Source organism: Ammospiza nelsoni, chromosome 4 (genome assembly GCF_027579445.1).
Source record: "Ammospiza nelsoni isolate bAmmNel1 chromosome 4, bAmmNel1.pri, whole genome shotgun sequence".
NCBI classification, from domain to species: Eukaryota; Metazoa; Chordata; class Aves; order Passeriformes; family Passerellidae; genus Ammospiza; species Ammospiza nelsoni.
In genome coordinates, this window is record NC_080636.1 from 53,023,745 (window position 1) to 53,043,014 (window position 19,270).

General features: G+C 35.7%; 1 protein-coding gene across 1 annotated transcript in view; it reads left to right on the plus strand.

Annotated features, from left to right (window-relative positions):
• LRBA (LPS responsive beige-like anchor protein) overlaps window positions 1–19,270 on the plus strand; it is a 372,144-nt gene that overhangs the window by 97,810 nt on the left and 255,064 nt on the right. Inside the window, exons 32-34 of the mRNA XM_059469874.1 lie at window positions 3,023–3,101; window positions 3,362–3,495; window positions 5,661–5,722. Of these exons, the coding sequence (XP_059325857.1) occupies window positions 3,023–3,101; window positions 3,362–3,495; window positions 5,661–5,722 (275 nt within the window). The remainder of the gene's footprint in view (window positions 1–3,022; window positions 3,102–3,361; window positions 3,496–5,660; window positions 5,723–19,270) is intronic.

Here is a 19,270-nt window from a genome sequence, read left to right on the forward strand (position 1 = left end):
CTTAAAGAAAAAATAATCATGTCCTGTGCTGTCAGTGATTTCCTTTACCTCTCACTCAAAGTATTTTTACCAGTTTTGTTGACAAAATGGAAAACTTAAAAAGCCCCAACCCATCCCAACAAAATAAACAAACAACAATAAAGCCAAGTTACCCTAGGCTGAGAGTATGTTTCTTTACTAGCCTCATGATGGCTATTAAGCCCTCTCATTGTACTTGCAGATGTTTCCTTTGATTTTATTTTTTCCCTAATTTTTTCCTTCAGTTATTTTGCTGACAGCCCAAATACTCCCCAGAATTATTTTTGTCTTGTTTAATTTAAAAAATCATGCCGTTGTGCTTCACTGTTAAGTCTTATTTCCTCCTGATAGTCTTTGCTTTAATAGAGTAGGAATTTGGTTGTGTATAGTATTGACTATATAACCATACCCAGTGAGTAGTGGATTACTGGTGTCAGATTTTAGATGTGGTGAAACACATGTGAGCATTTCTTTATCAAGACATGCTGCTTCCACTGCCTGTATGTTGAGGACTGTCTTGTTTAGAAGGCTTTGTGTGCCATTTCGGTTTGGTACTGTGTTGGACTACCCAGATCAGTGTGCTGGTTTCCATTTGTGGGTAGTGTGAGCCTATAAATCACCTCTTGGACTTCGGAGTATTTTCAAGTTAGAGGGACTTGTTAAATGAGAATAGGGATGTTGGGCTTTGGGGAGAAAGCTGGGTGTTCTAGTCAAATTATTTAAATAGAAAAATTCTCATGACAAATGACATCGTAGTTTTAAAGTCTTGATAAATAATTAAAAGGGAAAGAAACTTGACAGCTACAAAATTATCTGACAAACCATTGAATCATGTGGCTTTGTTGCCTTATGTAGGCTTTGTTTTTCTGTGCAGGAGGTTGTGTTCTAATTTTCAGCACATCATTTGACAGATTTTTTGTTGGGAGTAGCCAAAATACTTTTTAGTTGTTTGACTAAACTAGCTGTTGAAAAAATGGAATTTTATCCATGAAAATACTGAGAACTTTTACAAAATCTTGCCATCACCTTGAAACTTACAGAAATATATATTTGTTTAGTCTTTATTAGAAAAATTATGCAGGATACAGTGCCCAGAAGATTCACATTTCATTTTGCTTTCAGCTAACACTTTGTTCACCACTTTCTTATCCTTCATTCTGTATGACCCACTCACTTTCATTCTGATTCTATCATACCTATACAGCAGTCAGCATAAAAGCTTCAGGTTGAATTTATGTAAAACACAAATGAATCACATTCACAAAGATATCTCCTATCTCTGAAGAAAGGAAAAGAAATGAGAGCAAAACTTTTCATGGTTATGATACTCTAATTTATTTTCTTAGTTCCTGTGCTGCCTTTGAAACAAGATTGGAGAAAACTGCCTTCTCTGGATAGAAAAACAAAATCTCTCACCCACCAGAAACCCTTGATATTTTCTGGAGGAAGTTCTGTGTTGCCAGAGTTTTGGAGCAGAAGTTTGAAATTTGATGGGAGAAATAAATTCACTATCTCAGGGATCTATCTTAGCCATCTCTTTCTAAATCTGTTTCACTTGAGTCGAGTTGAAAATCTTTGAAAAGTTTCAGTTGACACATTTTGGTAGATAGTTTCAAGATCTCAGCAGCTCATTTCCAGACAGGTTGCATTGAACTGAATTAACCAACTCCATTGTAGGTGGGGCCATCAGGAATTTTTCTATAGTTACAGCTCTAAGAAGGGTAACTTCTTTGCTAAGATAGGTGTGAGAACTAAAATGATTGGACTCTTTTTTTTCAGGCTTTTTTCCCTTTTCTTTTTCCCCCCCCTCCTTTCCAGCAGCATAAAAATCTGTAACTGGCAAGGTGAGAGGAAAGAGAATAGGACAGGGTCTCGGGGTGGAAAGAGATAGGATTGCAGATGGACTAGGAGCAGTCATGCTCCTGGGAAATGCACAGAAACCTGTCTGCTAAGATTCATTCCTCTCTATAGCTTGGAATGCAGTGTAAGATTTGTGAGTCACCATTCCTATCCTGGCAGAAAATATCTGTGAAGTCTCTGGCTGTCTGGCTTGCCCCCTGTTCATCACTGCTAATACCAATCCATACTGCAGTATGGGGAGGTTGTATTTCTCTATGTACTGAGCAGCAGAATTTAATATTTACAGATTCCTCCTGTGCTGATGAGAGCCATGTAGTGTCAATTTGACATAACACAACTGCTTTTTTTTCTGTAAGTGTAGGATACATAAATGACCCAGTCTTCCCTATCAGCCTTTGAATAATTGATGTGGCAAAGTTAATAACTCATAAATGAGGTTATACCACTGCCATCATGCTAATGACACCAGCAGTGCAATGGAAAATTTTATCATAGCTGCCTCTGTCAGAGTCTCAGATTTGCAAAAATTTAAGCCTGGCTGTTGAAAATACCCACTCATTTTTTTCTGCATGATTTTGACACCAATATATATTTTAATTTCAGACAAAAATATTAAGGGTTTTCTGTGCAAGTTACTTGAAATTAGGTGAACACTAACCAAAATAGATGGTTTTAAAACATTACCATTTGGCTGTATATAATTATATATTAGTATTATTATCTGTATTAGCATATTATAGCCATATTAAAGGTATAAAACATTGTTTGTATTCATTTGTAGGGTTGTAAGTGTTACTAGATTTGTTCAGAGAAGTCCTGTTTTATAAGACCAGAAGGAATCACTGCAGCCTAATCTGACTTCATTCACAAAACAAACTACAATGCTTCCTTGAATTAATTTCTGTATGTGCTAAAGCAACATTTAAAAAACTTGCCATGGCATTCCTGATAAATATGAATTCAAGTAATTAGGGCTTCTATGGAAAAAAAATATTTGAGGTACAAAGTGGTGAATGGAGTTCACCTAGTCCTCACACTTGAAAACCGTGGTTTCTGAGAACTTAAAGCTTTAGTTTCTGGTCTGCTTTTCTAATCCCTGGAATGTTTTCTTATATAATTTGTTTATTATTACTTTCTCTTGTAGGAAGGGGATCATCTAATTCAAAATTGCCATCTGTTCCTGCAGTTTCTTCAGTGCCTGAGGATTCTGCCTCCAAAATGAGGTAACTTCTCCAATTGATCTGAACAGCTGTGTTGCAGCTCATGTTATTGATATTACAATTGGTATTCTGATACCACATAACATAAGAATGTCTTTTGCTGATTTTCAATAACTAATGAAGGTTTGGGAAAATACTGAGTGTTGGATTAATTCCTTCTTATACATGTATATCACTTAAGCATTGTCAAAATCTATATTCCTTTTTACAAAATTCCAGTAACTTCCTTCTTTTATTGCTAATCACATGTATTTCTTTACTAGCATTACCGACAGGCTTGAGCATGCTTTGGAAAAAGCTGCCCCACTGCTGAGAGAGATTTTTGTGGATTTTGCTCCCTTTCTTTCTCGGACTCTTTTGGGCAGCCATGGGCAGGAGTTGCTGATAGAAGGTACAAGTAAGTTTCCATTTAAAAAAGGGGGGGGGTTGTGTTCTTTGTTGCCTTGGAGAATGAAAATTTCTTTATTTAGGAACTTTCTTCTTGACTTCCCAAACAGTGCTGTCCACTGGATTTCACTGCCTCTTGTTTCTTCTGTCTTTAACCTTCTGAGGTCATTGTCACTGACTCCTCATCTTTGCCGTCTCTGCTACCTCTTTGTGTCCATCTTCCTTTGTTTTCCAACTCTCCTGGCCATTTGTCCCTTAGAAGCTGTTGTATAAAATGTGTTTTGAGAGCTTTAAGAGAAATTTTGGTGTCAAGGTCAACTCTTTGATACACAGTAAAGTGTATAGTGTAGCGAGTTGGGTATACAAGACCTGTCACTTTTACTGGGGTGTTGGAACTGGAGTGTTCTTGAGAACTATGTCAGTGGAGTGTGTTCTGCTGTCTCTCTCACACGTGAGTCTGCTCCTGGCTTTTTGGTTTCTTATTGGAAGGGAGTCATACAGGTAAGAGGAATCCTTGTCAGTATGGAGGAGGATTCTCCTGCACATCTGAGAAGATGGGGATTCCTGTGCACAGCCGTGATCATGGCTCTTCCTGGTGGAAGATTGGCATGACATGGTCGAGATTGACATGATGACGTTTTCTTTCTACTGGTGGGTTTCTCTCTGCTTAAAAACGAGGCTCAGTTCTGCAATGCAGACATTAATGTCCTCAATTTAAAAAATTGTGTATATTGGAAAACTGAATTTAGCAGTGCAACACCAATTTTTCAATTTTCTCAAAATTTGACTGTGTCACATGAATTGCTTTTTCCACTGCTTTTCAGAGTGAAATTTTCAGGTTTTGTCCTGTTGAAGATGTGACAAGAAGAGCCTGTTGCAGCTTCCAGTGATAGGTGCACTCGTGATAGAGTCCCTTGGTTGCTTAACTTGAGCTATGTTTGCACTGACAGATCTACTTTCTTCCTAGGGAATTAAAGTTCTTTTAAAAACATTTTTGAAACTACTTGTTTCTTGGATTAGGACAGTCATCCTGTTTGAAGGGCTGAATATGAGCATTGTCAGAAACACAATTAGAGTATCAAATACTGCTAAGTGTTTCACTGAGGACTGCTGATATCAAAATTGAGACTTCATTACATTTCACAAATTAAAGTTCTTTAGTTTGGGAGTTTAGCTTGCTTACCATTTGAGGTAAGAAGAAATGGAAGGAAGAAATGTATGAATTACTTTCTTTGAGACTCGAAAAGATGGGATTCTACTTTTGTTTATGCATTTGGGCATCATTTTAGCTGATAAACATTTTAATAGAAGCTGCCTTGTGAACAAATTTATTTCATTCATTTAATAAGAAGAACCAGAAAAGCAGTTTTTCTCAAAGCTTTATTTTTGAAGATAAAAGAGAATCTGGTTCAAAGTATTTTGATTGTAATATAGTTACATAGATGGATAGGTGAGTATTGCATAAATTGGATGAGCAAAGAAAAAGCAAGATAATCACTGGCAGTGTATGAACCGTCTGGACAAAAATGAACACATGAAACCAATTTTTGATTCTAAACCCCAGTTATAGACAAACCTAACCCAAAATGCGAACACAAATAATAATACTCAAATTAGTTTGTAAAAAACTGAAAATATATAATAGGTTACTGCTTGCACTTCTGCTTAGGTTTAGTGTGGGGTTAAGGGTCAAAGTACTAATAAGAGTGTTTGGGATGTCTGCTGCCATGAAACAAAATGGAAACTTGATTGATAGCTGGGGGCTGAAAGGAGAACGCGTCATGGAGAAAGCAGAGGTCATAAAGCCATTTCCCTTCTCTGCATATATAATGACCCAATCCTTCGAGAAATAGCAAAATGTAGATACAGTGGATTAATATAACATATGTTAACCACACTTCTGATCATTTTGACATACAAACATTTATGAAACTGAGTAATGGGGGTAAGAATTACCATTAGCTGCTTCTTTTAGATGGAAGGCATGGAATTTATGATTTCCCTCTCACATACGTACTTTTATTTTGTGCTGGTAAAGTACAAAATTGAACTGGAAGGGGCGTGAAAATTTCAGCTTTCTTTTGTTTGTCAAATCTATTGCACTTCAAAACAGTTTGTGTTAATAGCTTGTACCATAAGAACATGCATTTATGTATAATTTTTTTCCTTTTGTAGGTCTTGTGTGCATGAAATCGAGCAGTTCAGTTGTGGAGCTGGTGATGCTCCTTTGCTCTCAGGTGAGGTTTAAGTAATAATGTCTGAAATTGATCTCTCTGAACACAATGGAAATTATAGATAAAATTTTACTCTAAATTTTACTTTTAATTTAGCTTCATGTGTAATAGGTTAAAAGATAATGTACAAAGCCTTTTGATTAAAAAAAATAGTAATTCTGTCTATTCAAGTGGGTTTTTTTTTCCTTGCTATTGAGCATTTACATAACCTTGAAGATGGTGTGCCTACATAATTCTGTGCTGTCATTTTTGTAAGATAAGATAGGATCAATATAATCTTAAAGTTAAAGAAACTGATTGATTCCTGCACCTTGACATGCTGAATCCTCTGGGATAAATAGAATTTTTCCTGTTGTGTAGAGGTTATGAAATGAGTGATAAATACTTTTAAAACCCTGTCATTCCTAATTGATTTGACAAGTACTAAGGATTTGAGAAAAATTTAAGAAAGCAACCCTGGTTGTCATCAGTTTGGGACATTCTACATTCCTAAAGGCAAACTGATTTTAGATATGTAAGAACTTGAGAGCTGCCTGTTTCTGTGGTTCAAAAAACAGAGCCTAAGGAACTTTCTTAAAATTATGTATGCTTTATTAATTGGATTTTTTGGGGGGTTTCTTGCCCTTTTTTTTTTTTTTTTGTAATTAAATGGAAGAACTGTTTTTATTGAGCCTTTCTTTTGGTGCCTTAAAATTATACCTTTCTGGTAGTAAATTCCCCTACTTAAAACTTTAAAATAGCCTTTTTTAATGGGAATGGTATTGGTCTAGAGGTCAAGGGTTCTGACCCATTTCAGAACCTTTGACCTTCATTTACAACCCCTATGGTTTGCTTGCCTGACGAATAAGGATAATGCAAAATTAATGTTTCTTCACATCGATTTATTCGTTTTAGTGCCTATATTGCCAAATTTATTTAGAGTGTGCTGATAGACATTTCATGAATACAAATGAAAGAATCATAGAAGGTTTGAAAAATCGATAGTCTACGTTGTCAATAAAGTGCAATAAGAACAATTACTTCTGGAGATTACACCTAATAGATTTTACAATGAACTCGTGAAGAGTAGTTATGTTTTCCAGTGAGGTTATTATTAATGAATGTAACCAGAACTTTGCTCATCTAGTTTTCCATCTTCCTCAGGAAATATGGTATCATTTTACCCTGAAAGGAATTTAATATTCCTTATGGAACTTTTGGAATTTAGACATTATTTTACATACGGCAGTACTGGAAGTGAACATAGTTCACAACTTCTAGAATATGAACTTGCAGCTGATTTAAATTATAAAAGAATCTTTGCTGCTGAGAAATCTATATAACAAATTATACTGTTCATTCAGGAATATGTTAAAGTAAAAACTAATCAAGTATTAAATATGTGTCTTACAACTGGTATTGCCATTTAGAAAAATTTGTTTTTGGTATCCACGCTACTTGTATCAATAATTAGTGCTTGACCTTTCCCCTTTTTTTGGGTAAGGTAATCTAATCTTTCTTAAAATCATGTTGTGCTCTGTACTGTACGTCACTTGTTTGGTTTTGGGAAGTGGAAAGGATAAGGAATAAATGACGTGCTCTAATGCACCTATTTGTCATATGTGTCACAATGCCACTTAATGCTAATCTAATCAAATTGAAGCTACCGTGATTGCTTGGCAGTGCAAGTTGCACAGGCTGAGGTGCTTCTTTGTGGAGTAGTGGAAATAAACCAATAAAGTCACAAAGACCTCAAAGTCTTTTTAAACTTACATAGCAGCTGTAATTTTTGGCAGAATATGAAAAATGATGTGAGAAATGAATCTAAAATTAGCTCCAGATGTATACAGATTGTTCTGGGGTGATAATTACATTTTTTGCTTTGAATTTTCCTAATTCAAAGAGGTCAGCATGGCAATCACAGAAGTGATTTATTTTGTTAAGAAGTGAACTGTCTTTTGCTACATGAAAGCTTGAGAGATATGAAATTGAATTTCAAGCCGACATTTTACAGATACTGGGAGGAGATGGGGTTGAGCTTGATTGATTTTTTTCCTGTTTTTTCCCCTTCTTTTTATTTTCTTTTTTTCCCCTGCAAGATAGGGTGGGAAATGAAGTGATATCCTTTTGCTAAAATTTTAATTAATTTTTAAGAGGAGATGGAGAGGTTGCAGTGCCAAAGATCAAAAGATCAGGTCAAAAACCAGTTTTTAATCACATAAATAATGTGGCATAGTTATGAAGTAAGTATCTGCAAATTTGATTTAAAACTTCACAAATTTGTCAGCCATCGTTTTATGAAATTGAAAGATGGCTCTGATTAATCTTTGGTGTTTTTTATGATAACATCTTCTCAAAATTAATTTTAAACATTGTAGATACGATGTAAATACTTGGATTGTTTTTCTGAAGCACCTGACATTTTTCTGATGTTCATTTAGATCTGTGGCTGAATTATATTTCTCTTCTGCAGAAGTGAAAAATGGAATAATAATATCCTACGATGTTTTTTTCATAAAATTTTGAAAATACAGCCCTTTAATGGGTGAAGTAATTTTTAAAAAAATTCAAGATGTACAATTCCCTGAAACTATTTGTGACACCTGGTTAATTTCTTTTGTCGTTTAAAACTCATATATTTAGGCATATTGAAAAAGACCCTTATTTCATGTTTTTGTGTTTGCATGTTGATATATTGATTTCTGTTTAACACAAGGTAAAAAGAGAAACAGGTGGTTTGAGACACAGACAAAAGGCTTTTTCTAAGACAAAAACAGTTGTATCTTTTGATAGACACACTACATTTTGAGACATGTCTGTGTGTGTGTACTTACATTTCTATAAATCTATCAAAACATAAAGAATCCTTCATTTAATATTACTGCAAAGTGTTCCTGCTTATTTGACATTAATATCATTTTTGAAGGAATTGACGTTGCATTCAAGGCCACTTTATAAAAGCGTAGTGTTGCTCATCCTAATTCAGTCTGACACACATTCCAATAACACTACCTCCCTTCTAGGGTTTAAAGCTAAATTTATGGCTGAGCATTGTGAAGTGCATCATTTAAAAATGGTTTCAACCCAAAACATCTAATAAATAAATAATGTGTATGGCTACTCAGTAGCAGACTTTCCAGACTAGAAATCATTCCATCGGATACTCAACAGTCCACTATCGGAGAGGGCTGTCAGATAAATCTTACAGTAGCTGCATTCATGTCCTGTAAATCACATGTTATTGTCTGAGCCTTCTGCCAGGTCATCTATTCTTTTCCCATTTATCAGAAATGCATACAGTACAGTGAACCTGGAAGCACCATCTCGTCTGGCCTGGCATCCTGTCGGCGTAATTAAACCAGCCCAAAGAGAGAAGTTCTCTTTCTGTTCTCCCATCTTAAATGAGTGGCATTACGATGTTGGAGGTGCTCACATGCAGGTGTGAGTCAAGACTTCTTCTCAGGGAGACTGATGTCACCCCTGAAGAAACCATTTTCATCTAGAAGGGCTCTCTCTCTCTGTGCCTAAAGCTCAAAGCAGCATAGATGAATTGAGTGCATGTCCATAAAGCATAAGTGCTACTGTGCTTCCTTTCCTTTGTCAGATATTTTCTTGAAATACATGACTGTGTAGAAATACATGAGTTTAGACTGTGGTCTTCCCTCCTCTCTCATGAAGGGATTAAAAATATTTATCTCTTGCTCACATGCATGAAGCATTTGTCTGATTATTGTAGCTCCAAGGTAAAAAGGTACAAAATAGGTGAGACAGGTTCTGTAATTTTCCTTGATGCCTTTGGATTTACAGAATTTCTGTGACCTGAAATTGACCTTCAGTCAATTGACTGAATTGTCAGTGGAGTTTGTGTTGGAGAACTAATTAGGTGGCTCTTCCCAGATTCATCTTCTACTTAAGAGCATTTTTCTACTGTGTCTAAATGTTCTAGACTGCAAAATAAACTTACTCTATCTAATTCAACACTGTTCAGCTCTTGGATAGTTTTCTAAAATTGATGGAATGCCACCCAATCTATTTAAGAGGTTACAACTGAATATGAATGAATACTGCAACAAACTTGTATGATCCCTCCACCACCACTGCCCACACATGCACCCTGTGTGCTTGTTCAAGGTGTTCTGATTCTTGGTTCCTCTTTCCTCTATCCAGTGTTTTTAAAAAAGGACTAAAGACACATTCTTGGTAGCTGATACTGTATGTAAAACCAAGACCAACATTTCAGTCCATTTAATGGCTGAATATTTTATCTTCTGAAAATAATAATATGATATATTGCAATATAACTGCATAACCATAACTGTTAGATGTATAGTGGACCTTGATAAAGTATTACTTCCATGGGGAGATGGAAGAGGGAAGCAGAAACCCTAATGCTCCAAATATTTTTCATGTGCAGAGATAGCATTTCCTCATATTGCCCAGTGAAATATAATCATGGTTGAACATGTCATGTGCAGCTCTGACAGTTTTTGAAGGTTTACATGTGCATTTATAAAAATATGGCAGAGGCTGATTAGTAGTATTAAGACAGAAAAAAATTACACTGTAAAAGTTGGTCTTACTGCCCTTATAGGCAAAGGTCTTCAGCTTGCTTTCATTTTTCTTTTTCTTTTTTCATGTCTAACTTGTCACTGGTTAAGAGGTGATATTTTTGTCACAGGTATTTCTTTAGATGATACTTCATATTCTACCAAATCCCTTTGCTGGTAGATTCTGGGGCTCATAAAGAAGTCAGCGTGCATCCCTTTTTCAGCAGATTTTTTCCATGGCCTCCTTTGTCTTCCACCCCATTGCTTAAGTGTTTGTGGAATGCAGTGGGATCTTCAGGCTTTTATGAGTATCCTCTGCTCAGAAAAATAACTTTGCATCAATGATCCAAGTTCATTACCTCAGGAGTGGATTTCTGCAGTGTGTTCTAAATTGTGGCAAGCCTTTGAATTGCTTGGAGATTTTAGTTGATGTAGAATATGGCAGGTTTTCAGTGTTGGTTTAGAGAACACATTATGCTGATGCTCTTGATCTGCACTGGTTCCTAATTTACTTTTAAGTGCAATTTGATGTGATGGATAACTGCAGTGATTGCTATGAAGTTTTAATTGAATTGACTATGGGTTATCTAAAGACCAATGTCACTGTGATACCATGGCAGCTGAACTCAGCAGATTCATGGAATCTCTTTAGCAATATCCTGGTTGAGATATGAAGAGAATAAATGCTGTTGGAATACTTTTTATGTGCCTCAAATATTCGATGATCATGTTTTAGTCACAAGAGTGTTCTTCCATCTAATCACTTTGTTATAACAGCTGAAAATAAGTTTTAAAAGAATTTGCTAATCCTTTAGATATGTGGTCAAAAAAATATATATATGTGTGTGCTTTGGCATAAAGGGTAGATTTTGTAGGGATTTTGTAAGCTGTCAGGTAATTTTTTTATCAGCTGTAATGCATGCTCTAATTTCCTTTTAAAAGCCATTTAGAAGATATCAGGAGTGGAAAGGTTTTCTTTTTATACAGTGTGAACTTCTGCCAATAGGATCTTACTCTGAATCAAAGATTAATGCAGCTGTACTTGAGTTAAAAAGCTTCAGTGATAGATTGCTTTTATGATAAAATGATAAGAAACATAGCTTTATCAGGCAAATGAAAATGATTTAGATCTTAACACACAAAAATTGAAAAAAGAACTTACCAATGTCTAAATTGAGAAATTTAGGGAAAGATTTTGCATGAATCCTGCCCATAGGTGTTTGCCTTGTGCTTTATATTACTAACTTTCCATGAAATGTTGTGCTAGAAACTTTATAATGCACTTTAGTCTTATTTTTTTTAATATTTTAAAATTATTTTTAAATTTTATTGCTTTTGCTCATTTGAAGTATTTGAAGATTGGAAGAATATTTGCTAACCCAGCTTTTTGTAGAGATGAGGTGACTGTGGAAGGGAGAATATTCAAGATCATCTTACTCTGCTGTGGACTATCTACATTCTTAAGCTGCTTGGATCTGCTTCATACCAAGTGGATTTAGGCACATTAATAAAACTGTAAATCCTAACGTTTGAAAACATAAGATTGCCAAGCATGTTAATGATTGTTATGCAAACAGCAGTAGTGATGTTTCTAGTGTAATTGTAACAAATACTACATGATCTTTGTACCTGGAAAACAACATTGAAGCTCTTTGTCCTAACCTTTTTTTGGGATGCAGCTAGATAGAAAGTAATTGGGAAATATCTGTTGAGCTTTATGTATAGTGTTACTTCTGATATTTTCAGTGAAAAGACTTTACATTATAAACTGTTTTCTCATCAAAAATTCTTTTTCCCCTGCAATGTGTGTTTTAATCTGCAGAGGAAGGGAAGCCAGGGAGAGGAAAAGGTAGATCTCACAGTGGCCAGGGGCCATGCTATCGAAGTATTCTCCTGGAGCAGAAGAGATTTAAGTTCAATTAATGTTTTGGGTAACAATTATTATCACCAGGTAAAATCATCTGTCTGAAAAGTTTCAACAAATCCTCACAAAGTAGCTAATAGTCCAGGAGCTTAAGGGCATTCAGCAGTCATGTAGAAGAGTGCAGTTTTGAAACAAATTAGGCTCTCTCAATTTGGAAAAGCAACATTGTGATTCATCTGTTTGCCCTCAGTTGCCATTTCCTTTTATTTGTTGTGATACAAGATTTCTGCATTCTCCTGCGTTGCAAGACACTTGATATACACACAGTGAGCTGTTTGGCTAGTGGTCAGTGGGATTAACTTGGGAGAATGTGAGTGAAAGTCCTGGAAGGTGTGGGTGGGCACTGGCTGTGGAATCCAGACTCCTTAAATGTGGTCCTTTGGTGCTTGGATTTCAGATTCTGTTGTGTCAGTAAGTCTCCTTCTAACAAAACAGAAGGTTATGTTACCAAATCTGTTCTCCAAAACACCTGGGTTCTGCCTTGCACTGATATATCTGGGGGTTTATGCATAGTGTAACTTCTTCCCTTCCTGAGTGTGAGTTTTTCTTCCATCTCTGAAATATGAGGATTTCAGTTTGGGTGCTGAAAACGTCTATTGACAACTTTCATGCTTGGTATTTGTCACTGAGTGGAGTACTTGGAATAATTACAAATGGATTACATGTGCTGTGGATATTTTGCTACTTGCTTCATTGAACTGTGTTATACATTTCAAGTGTCTGAAACTGAAGATCAGATTGGTAGATAACTGTCTGAAGTGCAAATCTGATAAGATTGAAATAAATGGAAACAGCTGGGAAAACCTTTCCTTTGAACTGGAGAATGTTGAAATTACATTTAAATCAGCTGCATATATTTTTTGTTATTTGACTTAAGCAATATGTAGATTTTTTCTCTCCAGAACTAGATTATTGTAATATTTTCTATGTGAAACCCCATGATAATGCAAAGCCTGTCTGTAAGAACTTCATTCCCACTCTGATTTCCTGTTGCTTTCTAAATTGTTTGAGAGTTTAATTGCCTGTTGAGTTCCATGGAATTGCTTGGAGAGCACCCTAGTATGTTTAGGTAGGAGTTTCTTTCAAACTCCTGTTCTTAAAATTGCTAAGGTTCAGACATCACTACCCTTGAGATCTGCTTGAAATCTGTTTTTTCTCTTAGGTGTAATTGCTGGCTTCAGGAATATTGTGCTTTTAGTATGGATTATAGATAGGTTATTTAAAATGTCTGTTCAACAGTGGCTAAATTTTAAAAACATTGTTGTGATAGACTCATGCAAGAAACAATATGCCATGAATGAATGGATTTATACTGACAGTTTGCTTAGTAATAGAAATCAAAGAAGTTTTAAACTTTGTTTTTGCCTTAAGCATGAAAATAGGTTGGATGTATTGAGAATTTTTCGCCAATACTGCACAAATAATAAGTGACCTATTCTTGACTTAGTGATGCAAGAAGCACTTGGTAGTTGTATCCTGACAGGTGGTGGTCTCAGTAAAAATGTGTTTGCTTTATATCTCTATATCTTTCCATTATACTTGCTCTAGGAGGATGTTTTAAGGGTTTACTCATTCTCCAATTTGGAGATTAAATGTACAATGTGAGATGTTAAGATGAACAAACACTTGTGTTTTTTGGTTTATGCTACACATCTGCTTTCTGGGAAGGAATTTTGAGCTTTGTAGTTTTGAGGTATGAAAAAAAGTCAAGATGGGTTCTATATATTACACTAAGAAAGTGTATAGAGAGGTACAAGTATACAGGTGTAGTAAAACTGTGACATTTTTGTTTGGAGTGAAGAGAAGCATTGTTTCATGGAATTCTGGTTGGAGGATTCAATATGTCTTGCAGGCTTTTGGTAGAGAAATGGATAAAAGATAGGGTTACAAACCACAAAATGATTCTTTGAAATAGTTTGCCACACTGGAGTGTAGAGAGATGAACTTTCTGAAGTTGTTCTTACTGAAACAGAATTCTGTGGCAGAAGTGAGGATTTTTCCTCCCTGATTTTCTTTTTTAAAGTACAATCTTTAGTGATTCTGTAGACTTCCCATATATTATAAGCTCATATGAAGAAAAACTCTCATGAGTTAAAAATTATTTGCATTTGCTGAGAAATTCAGGACATGCTGTTGGTGTGAATTTAATGGAAAACACACCCTCTACAGTTAGAAATATTAGCCCTTAAAGCTGTGTTGCTGAGAGTTTGATTGATTAATGTATACGTTTTTATGTCCAGGGAGGAGAGTGGATTGTCTAATGTGAATCTTGGGAGTGGGATAGGGCAACAGGACAGCTTAATTTCCATTAATGTACAGTGCTGCAGATGTTCAAAACTGAGGGAACATAATTTAGCTGCAGAAGCAAGACTTTTCTGAAGAAAAAAGGCATCCTGTTGCTTCACCAGCACACTAGGACTTAAAAAAACACCACCATTTAAGGTGAGTTTTGTGCAGCAAGAGCACACCCTGTGGCTTGGCAGTCTAGTCAGAAGGATGATACCACGCTGGCTTTATAACTAGATCTTTGAACAATATTCTCAGGGGTGGTAAATGCAAAACAAAGTAATATCAACTGGCACTTAATTCTGTGAGCTCCCTGCTGGTGGGGCTCTGCACTGAAATGGAACTCTTCCTGACAGGAAGTCAGCCGCGAAGTGTGGAGACCTCTGAAAATAAAGTGTGCTTTAATTTGACACCCTGCTGTTTTACAGCCAGTCTGTTTAATTTGAGACTATGGAAAGAGGGTTAGTGCAGGGGAGGGGTAGGAGATTATGGAAAGTTCAGTGAGCAGCAATGTTTCTTGTTGATATAATACTAATTACAAATATGGGAACTTTGTTGTTTGTGTTAATAAACCAAATAATGTGTGTCTGTTTCCAGGCAGAACTGCTTGGGGAACTCAGGATTTGTGCTGTTTACTGGAAGTTCTACCCAGAGAAACTTTGTGGAGTGGTGTTGTTCAGTTTCTTGTCTGACTTGCACTCTTACTTATATGCATCTCTGCTTTTTGCCTGTTTGTGCAACTGGGGAAAGTTTTGTCTTGTCGGGGATTGTTGGCAATGCACTAATTTTTTCATGAGTATTTTGTGGTAACTTAAGTGATAAAAACTCATAATTTAGATTATACAGCAATCATGATATTGAGGTCTATAAAGTATTAGATCCTAGTTCAGAGTCAATTTTGATACAGAAGAAAAAGCTGGATTTTCCAGTGCTCTTTGAATAGTTCTGCATACATTTATTTCTATTTCTACCTGAAACCAAGATGGATATATTTTTCTTTTGGTAAATCTGCTTGGTGAGTGCAGGTAAGGATTTGCAGTGAAAGGAGCAAAAAATTATTATTTATCATGTTTATTGTGGTGACAGATGATAATAGAGACCTTTGTTGCAACATGTTTTATATATATTATGTTTTAGGGTAAATAAAGACAATATATCTAGGATGAGGAAGGGAACAGAGTATGCAAGTGGAGAGTAATGGGAAAGGTAGTAGTTTTTCTGCCTTTTTAAAAAAAATTGATTTAGCCTAATTTTCTCTAAATCTTTTAAGAAAAGATCTGCGTTAGGATAGGATTGTTTTAGGGAATTTCAAGGGACAAGTTGGGACATCCTGTGTTATGAGTGAAGAGGTGGGATTGGTTTAGATACTTGAATTTCATTCCCTCAAAGTACAATGATAGCAAGAATCATGTTCATCATGTGCATGCATTCATTATGAGAGTTAACATAAAAACCAAACTACATTTGGGGAAAAGTGTGATACCAGAATCATGGAATCATAGAAGGTTTGGGTTGGAAGGATCCTTAAAGATCAATATTTCCAACCTCCCTGGTGTATAAAGGGGCTTATGGTTCCAAAACCAGTGTTGTATTTCTTTATTAGGTAAATTTATTGCTGTTATTTCTTGGTGATGATGAATGTTGCTATCAGTGGGACCAGTCCAGCCCTACTGGTGCTGCTGTACAGCACTGAGTTTGCTGTGATTTTTCTCAGTTTTGTAATTTGTAGTCTACCTTGAAAGGCATTTTCCTTCCTGTTCAGTGGTTTTACAAAATCTCAAATTCCAATCACAGTTAAACAAAAAAGTACTGAAATCAGGGGTCAGTTGTGTTATACTCCTGCTATTCCTTAATTTGTTTGCCTTTGTTCATGAAAATGATGCTGGCACTGCAACTTAATTATTTGGATCTTTTCCCTTTGTTCATCTTATATTGTTGCTTTTCTTCAAGTCTGTTTTTCTGTTTCATCTCCTTTGACTTAAGAGTTTTGTGCTTCCCATTGCTGCCTATTTACAGAACTGCTTGGTACTTGAATTTCTCGAGTAATTTTTAAGATTCCTGTTCATATTCTTTCTGAAACTGGTCTTTCATCTTGGCATTGAAAATAGCCTATGGTTAAAGAACCTGGAGAGGAAACTGCAGTGGAGAAGGTTTGCTGCTAGATGAACTCAAACCTGACCCCTAATTTTGTTTCATGGGGTGTCATGGCAACAGCCTGCTAGTGGGAGAGAGAAAGGGAAAAGCTGCCTGGGGAAATTGCTTCCTCCCTCAGAAACTGGGGACCTGAAAAGCACTCATTCAGTTTTTTCCCTAGTTTTTCATACTTCTTTGAAACTAGATACAAAAATGGAGCTTATGCATTTTGATCAGAGAGATATGCAGCTTTTACGTTGTGAAAATTCTTACTGTTATAATTGTATTTATATGTGATATTTTTATAATTTTGTATGAATTTTGGATTAAGTTAAAGTTTTCTTTTATGGCTGTTTTAAGAATATTTGGTGTTACCATAAATTATGGCAAATTCAGCCTATCTCAAGATTTTTAGTGTGTAGTTTTTAAAGATTGTATATGCTGTAATATTTTATATCTATTTTTTCATAACAATGTATTTTTTAGGATAGATTTATGTCCTTCGTAGAGAAGGCTACAGTTGTCACTTTGAGAGTAATCTCATAGCACAAAAGGCATTGTCTGACAAGCTGACAGTTTTTTCTGTGGTATTTTTACTGAATAATCTACTACTTAAGTATGTAACTCCAGCTCTACATGTGTATAATTTCTTCTCAGAATCTATAAAAGCTTACTGTGACTTGAACTCTAACTTTTAAGTATTGAAATTAAACTCTCATTATAGTTTTAGGCATTTACCACCAACAACATAATACTAGTTTATAGAAAGCTCTGTTTACATGGAATAACCCACATGGTTAAACAGCAGGGGAGTCTTCTGCTTTTAGTTAAAAACCTGCTGTTTCTGTATGGCTTATTTACTACTTCTTTAATTCTTAATGTAGTGTGCTGTGGAATTGAGCATGCAAAAGTCAGCAAAGAGTTCTGGTTTTTGCGTCCAAGGTTATTACTTGCTGTACAATAATAAAGGCACTATTTTATTGGGTTAGTTGTAATTAACTTCAGCACTAGGCATTGATATAAATCATTCCTAATCTGTTTTCTTTACATTTTCATTCTTTTAAACTGGTTTCACATAGCTTCTTTCTGTCATCCTTTTACATGAGGACTAGGGTTGTAATTGCTTTTTTGAATTAGGCACTCGGAAGCTCATGTGCATGTTGGTCCAAGAATTGATTAAGGAGCACTAATGAATTTCATATAGCACTTTAAACAGATTTGTAGTAAATACTCTACCAGTGATCTGTTATTACCTTAGAACTCAATACAGTGTTGTCATGCTGTCCAGCTGGGAAAATATTTCAGTATCAGAAACTTTCATTCGGTTTAATAGTTAAAATAGTAAAGAATTTTGTGCTTATGAATAAAAAAAAAAGGTCATATACCAACTTTTCCCCAGAGTACATTTTATGAAAGGAGTTATCATTATTTGTTTTGGTGTTTGATAAAACAGAGGAAAAATACTGAAACAGTGGTAATTTTCATTTTTCTGCTTAGCCTTAATGTTTGGTACCATGTGGGTCCTGTGCCGTCTGACTTATTAATACATTGTGATTTATTAATACACACATACTGCAGCACGTTTGGCTGTTCCTCAGCAGCATGGATTTGGAACAAGGATTTTGCTTGTTCTTTTCAGTCACCTTTGCAACACTGAATGTGTTTGTTTCTTGAATTCCTTCTGTTTTTTAGGGGTAGATAATCACGCATGCACAATCTCAGCCCACCTGTATGTGTGGTTCATTAGTTTGATATGAGTGTGTTTGGGATATTTTCTCACATTAGTGGGGGTGGTGTTGTACCTTCACTTGAGAAGCTCTCTCATCTAGTCAATTTTTACACAACTTTCTCCTAAAAAACTCGTTAAAATTTTCAATACAAAAACTTCAGTTGTGTACTGTCACCAGCAGATTTTTTGACAAAAAGCAATGTCTTTTTTAATGGAATGCCAGCAGTAAATACTTTTTATTATAACTGGGTGTGCTTGATAGTTTTAAAAGTCTTATAAAAATAATTAGCTCTTTTATAAAGTTCTAATGGTAGCCTTGCAAGTTTCCCCTGAAGCAGTCTCTAATGAACAGGCCTTGATTTTTCCAGTTGGGCTTTCAGATTCCCAGAGGACTTGACTTCAGACCTTGAAGGGCAGCAGCTGCCATTTGTCTTGAGCCCGGCGTTGCCAAGCAGACAGGCCCTGTGCTAATAGGACACATTTGTACAGCCCGAGTACGTGGGACCCCATGGAGCCCTAATGACCATCATCTGTTGAGAGCTTGTAGCTGGCCAGGGTTAGAGTAACTTTTATCACCCTTATTGAAATCAAACCCTCTCTATTGATTAGTGAGGTACTTGGGCTTGTTACAGAGATGCCACGTTAAAGCTTTCATAGAGAAGCCTTTGTTTAAATTTCAGTGAATCCAAGCCTGTTCGATAGTGTTTTTTGGGTGACAAGAGGGTCTGAATTTTTAAGATAGAAGTAAATATTTTTGCAAATTCTCACTTTGTTTCAGGGTTCAGCAACAGTAGTGATGTTCTGTAGAGAAAGGGCCATGAAAATATTTATTGAAATTATTTTTTTTCTTAGCCAGTTTCCTATTGTTCCTTCTTTATCTGTTTATGGTTTTTAAATTTTATTTGAGCATACAGGTATGTCTGTATATATACTGGATAACTATCTAAATTGTG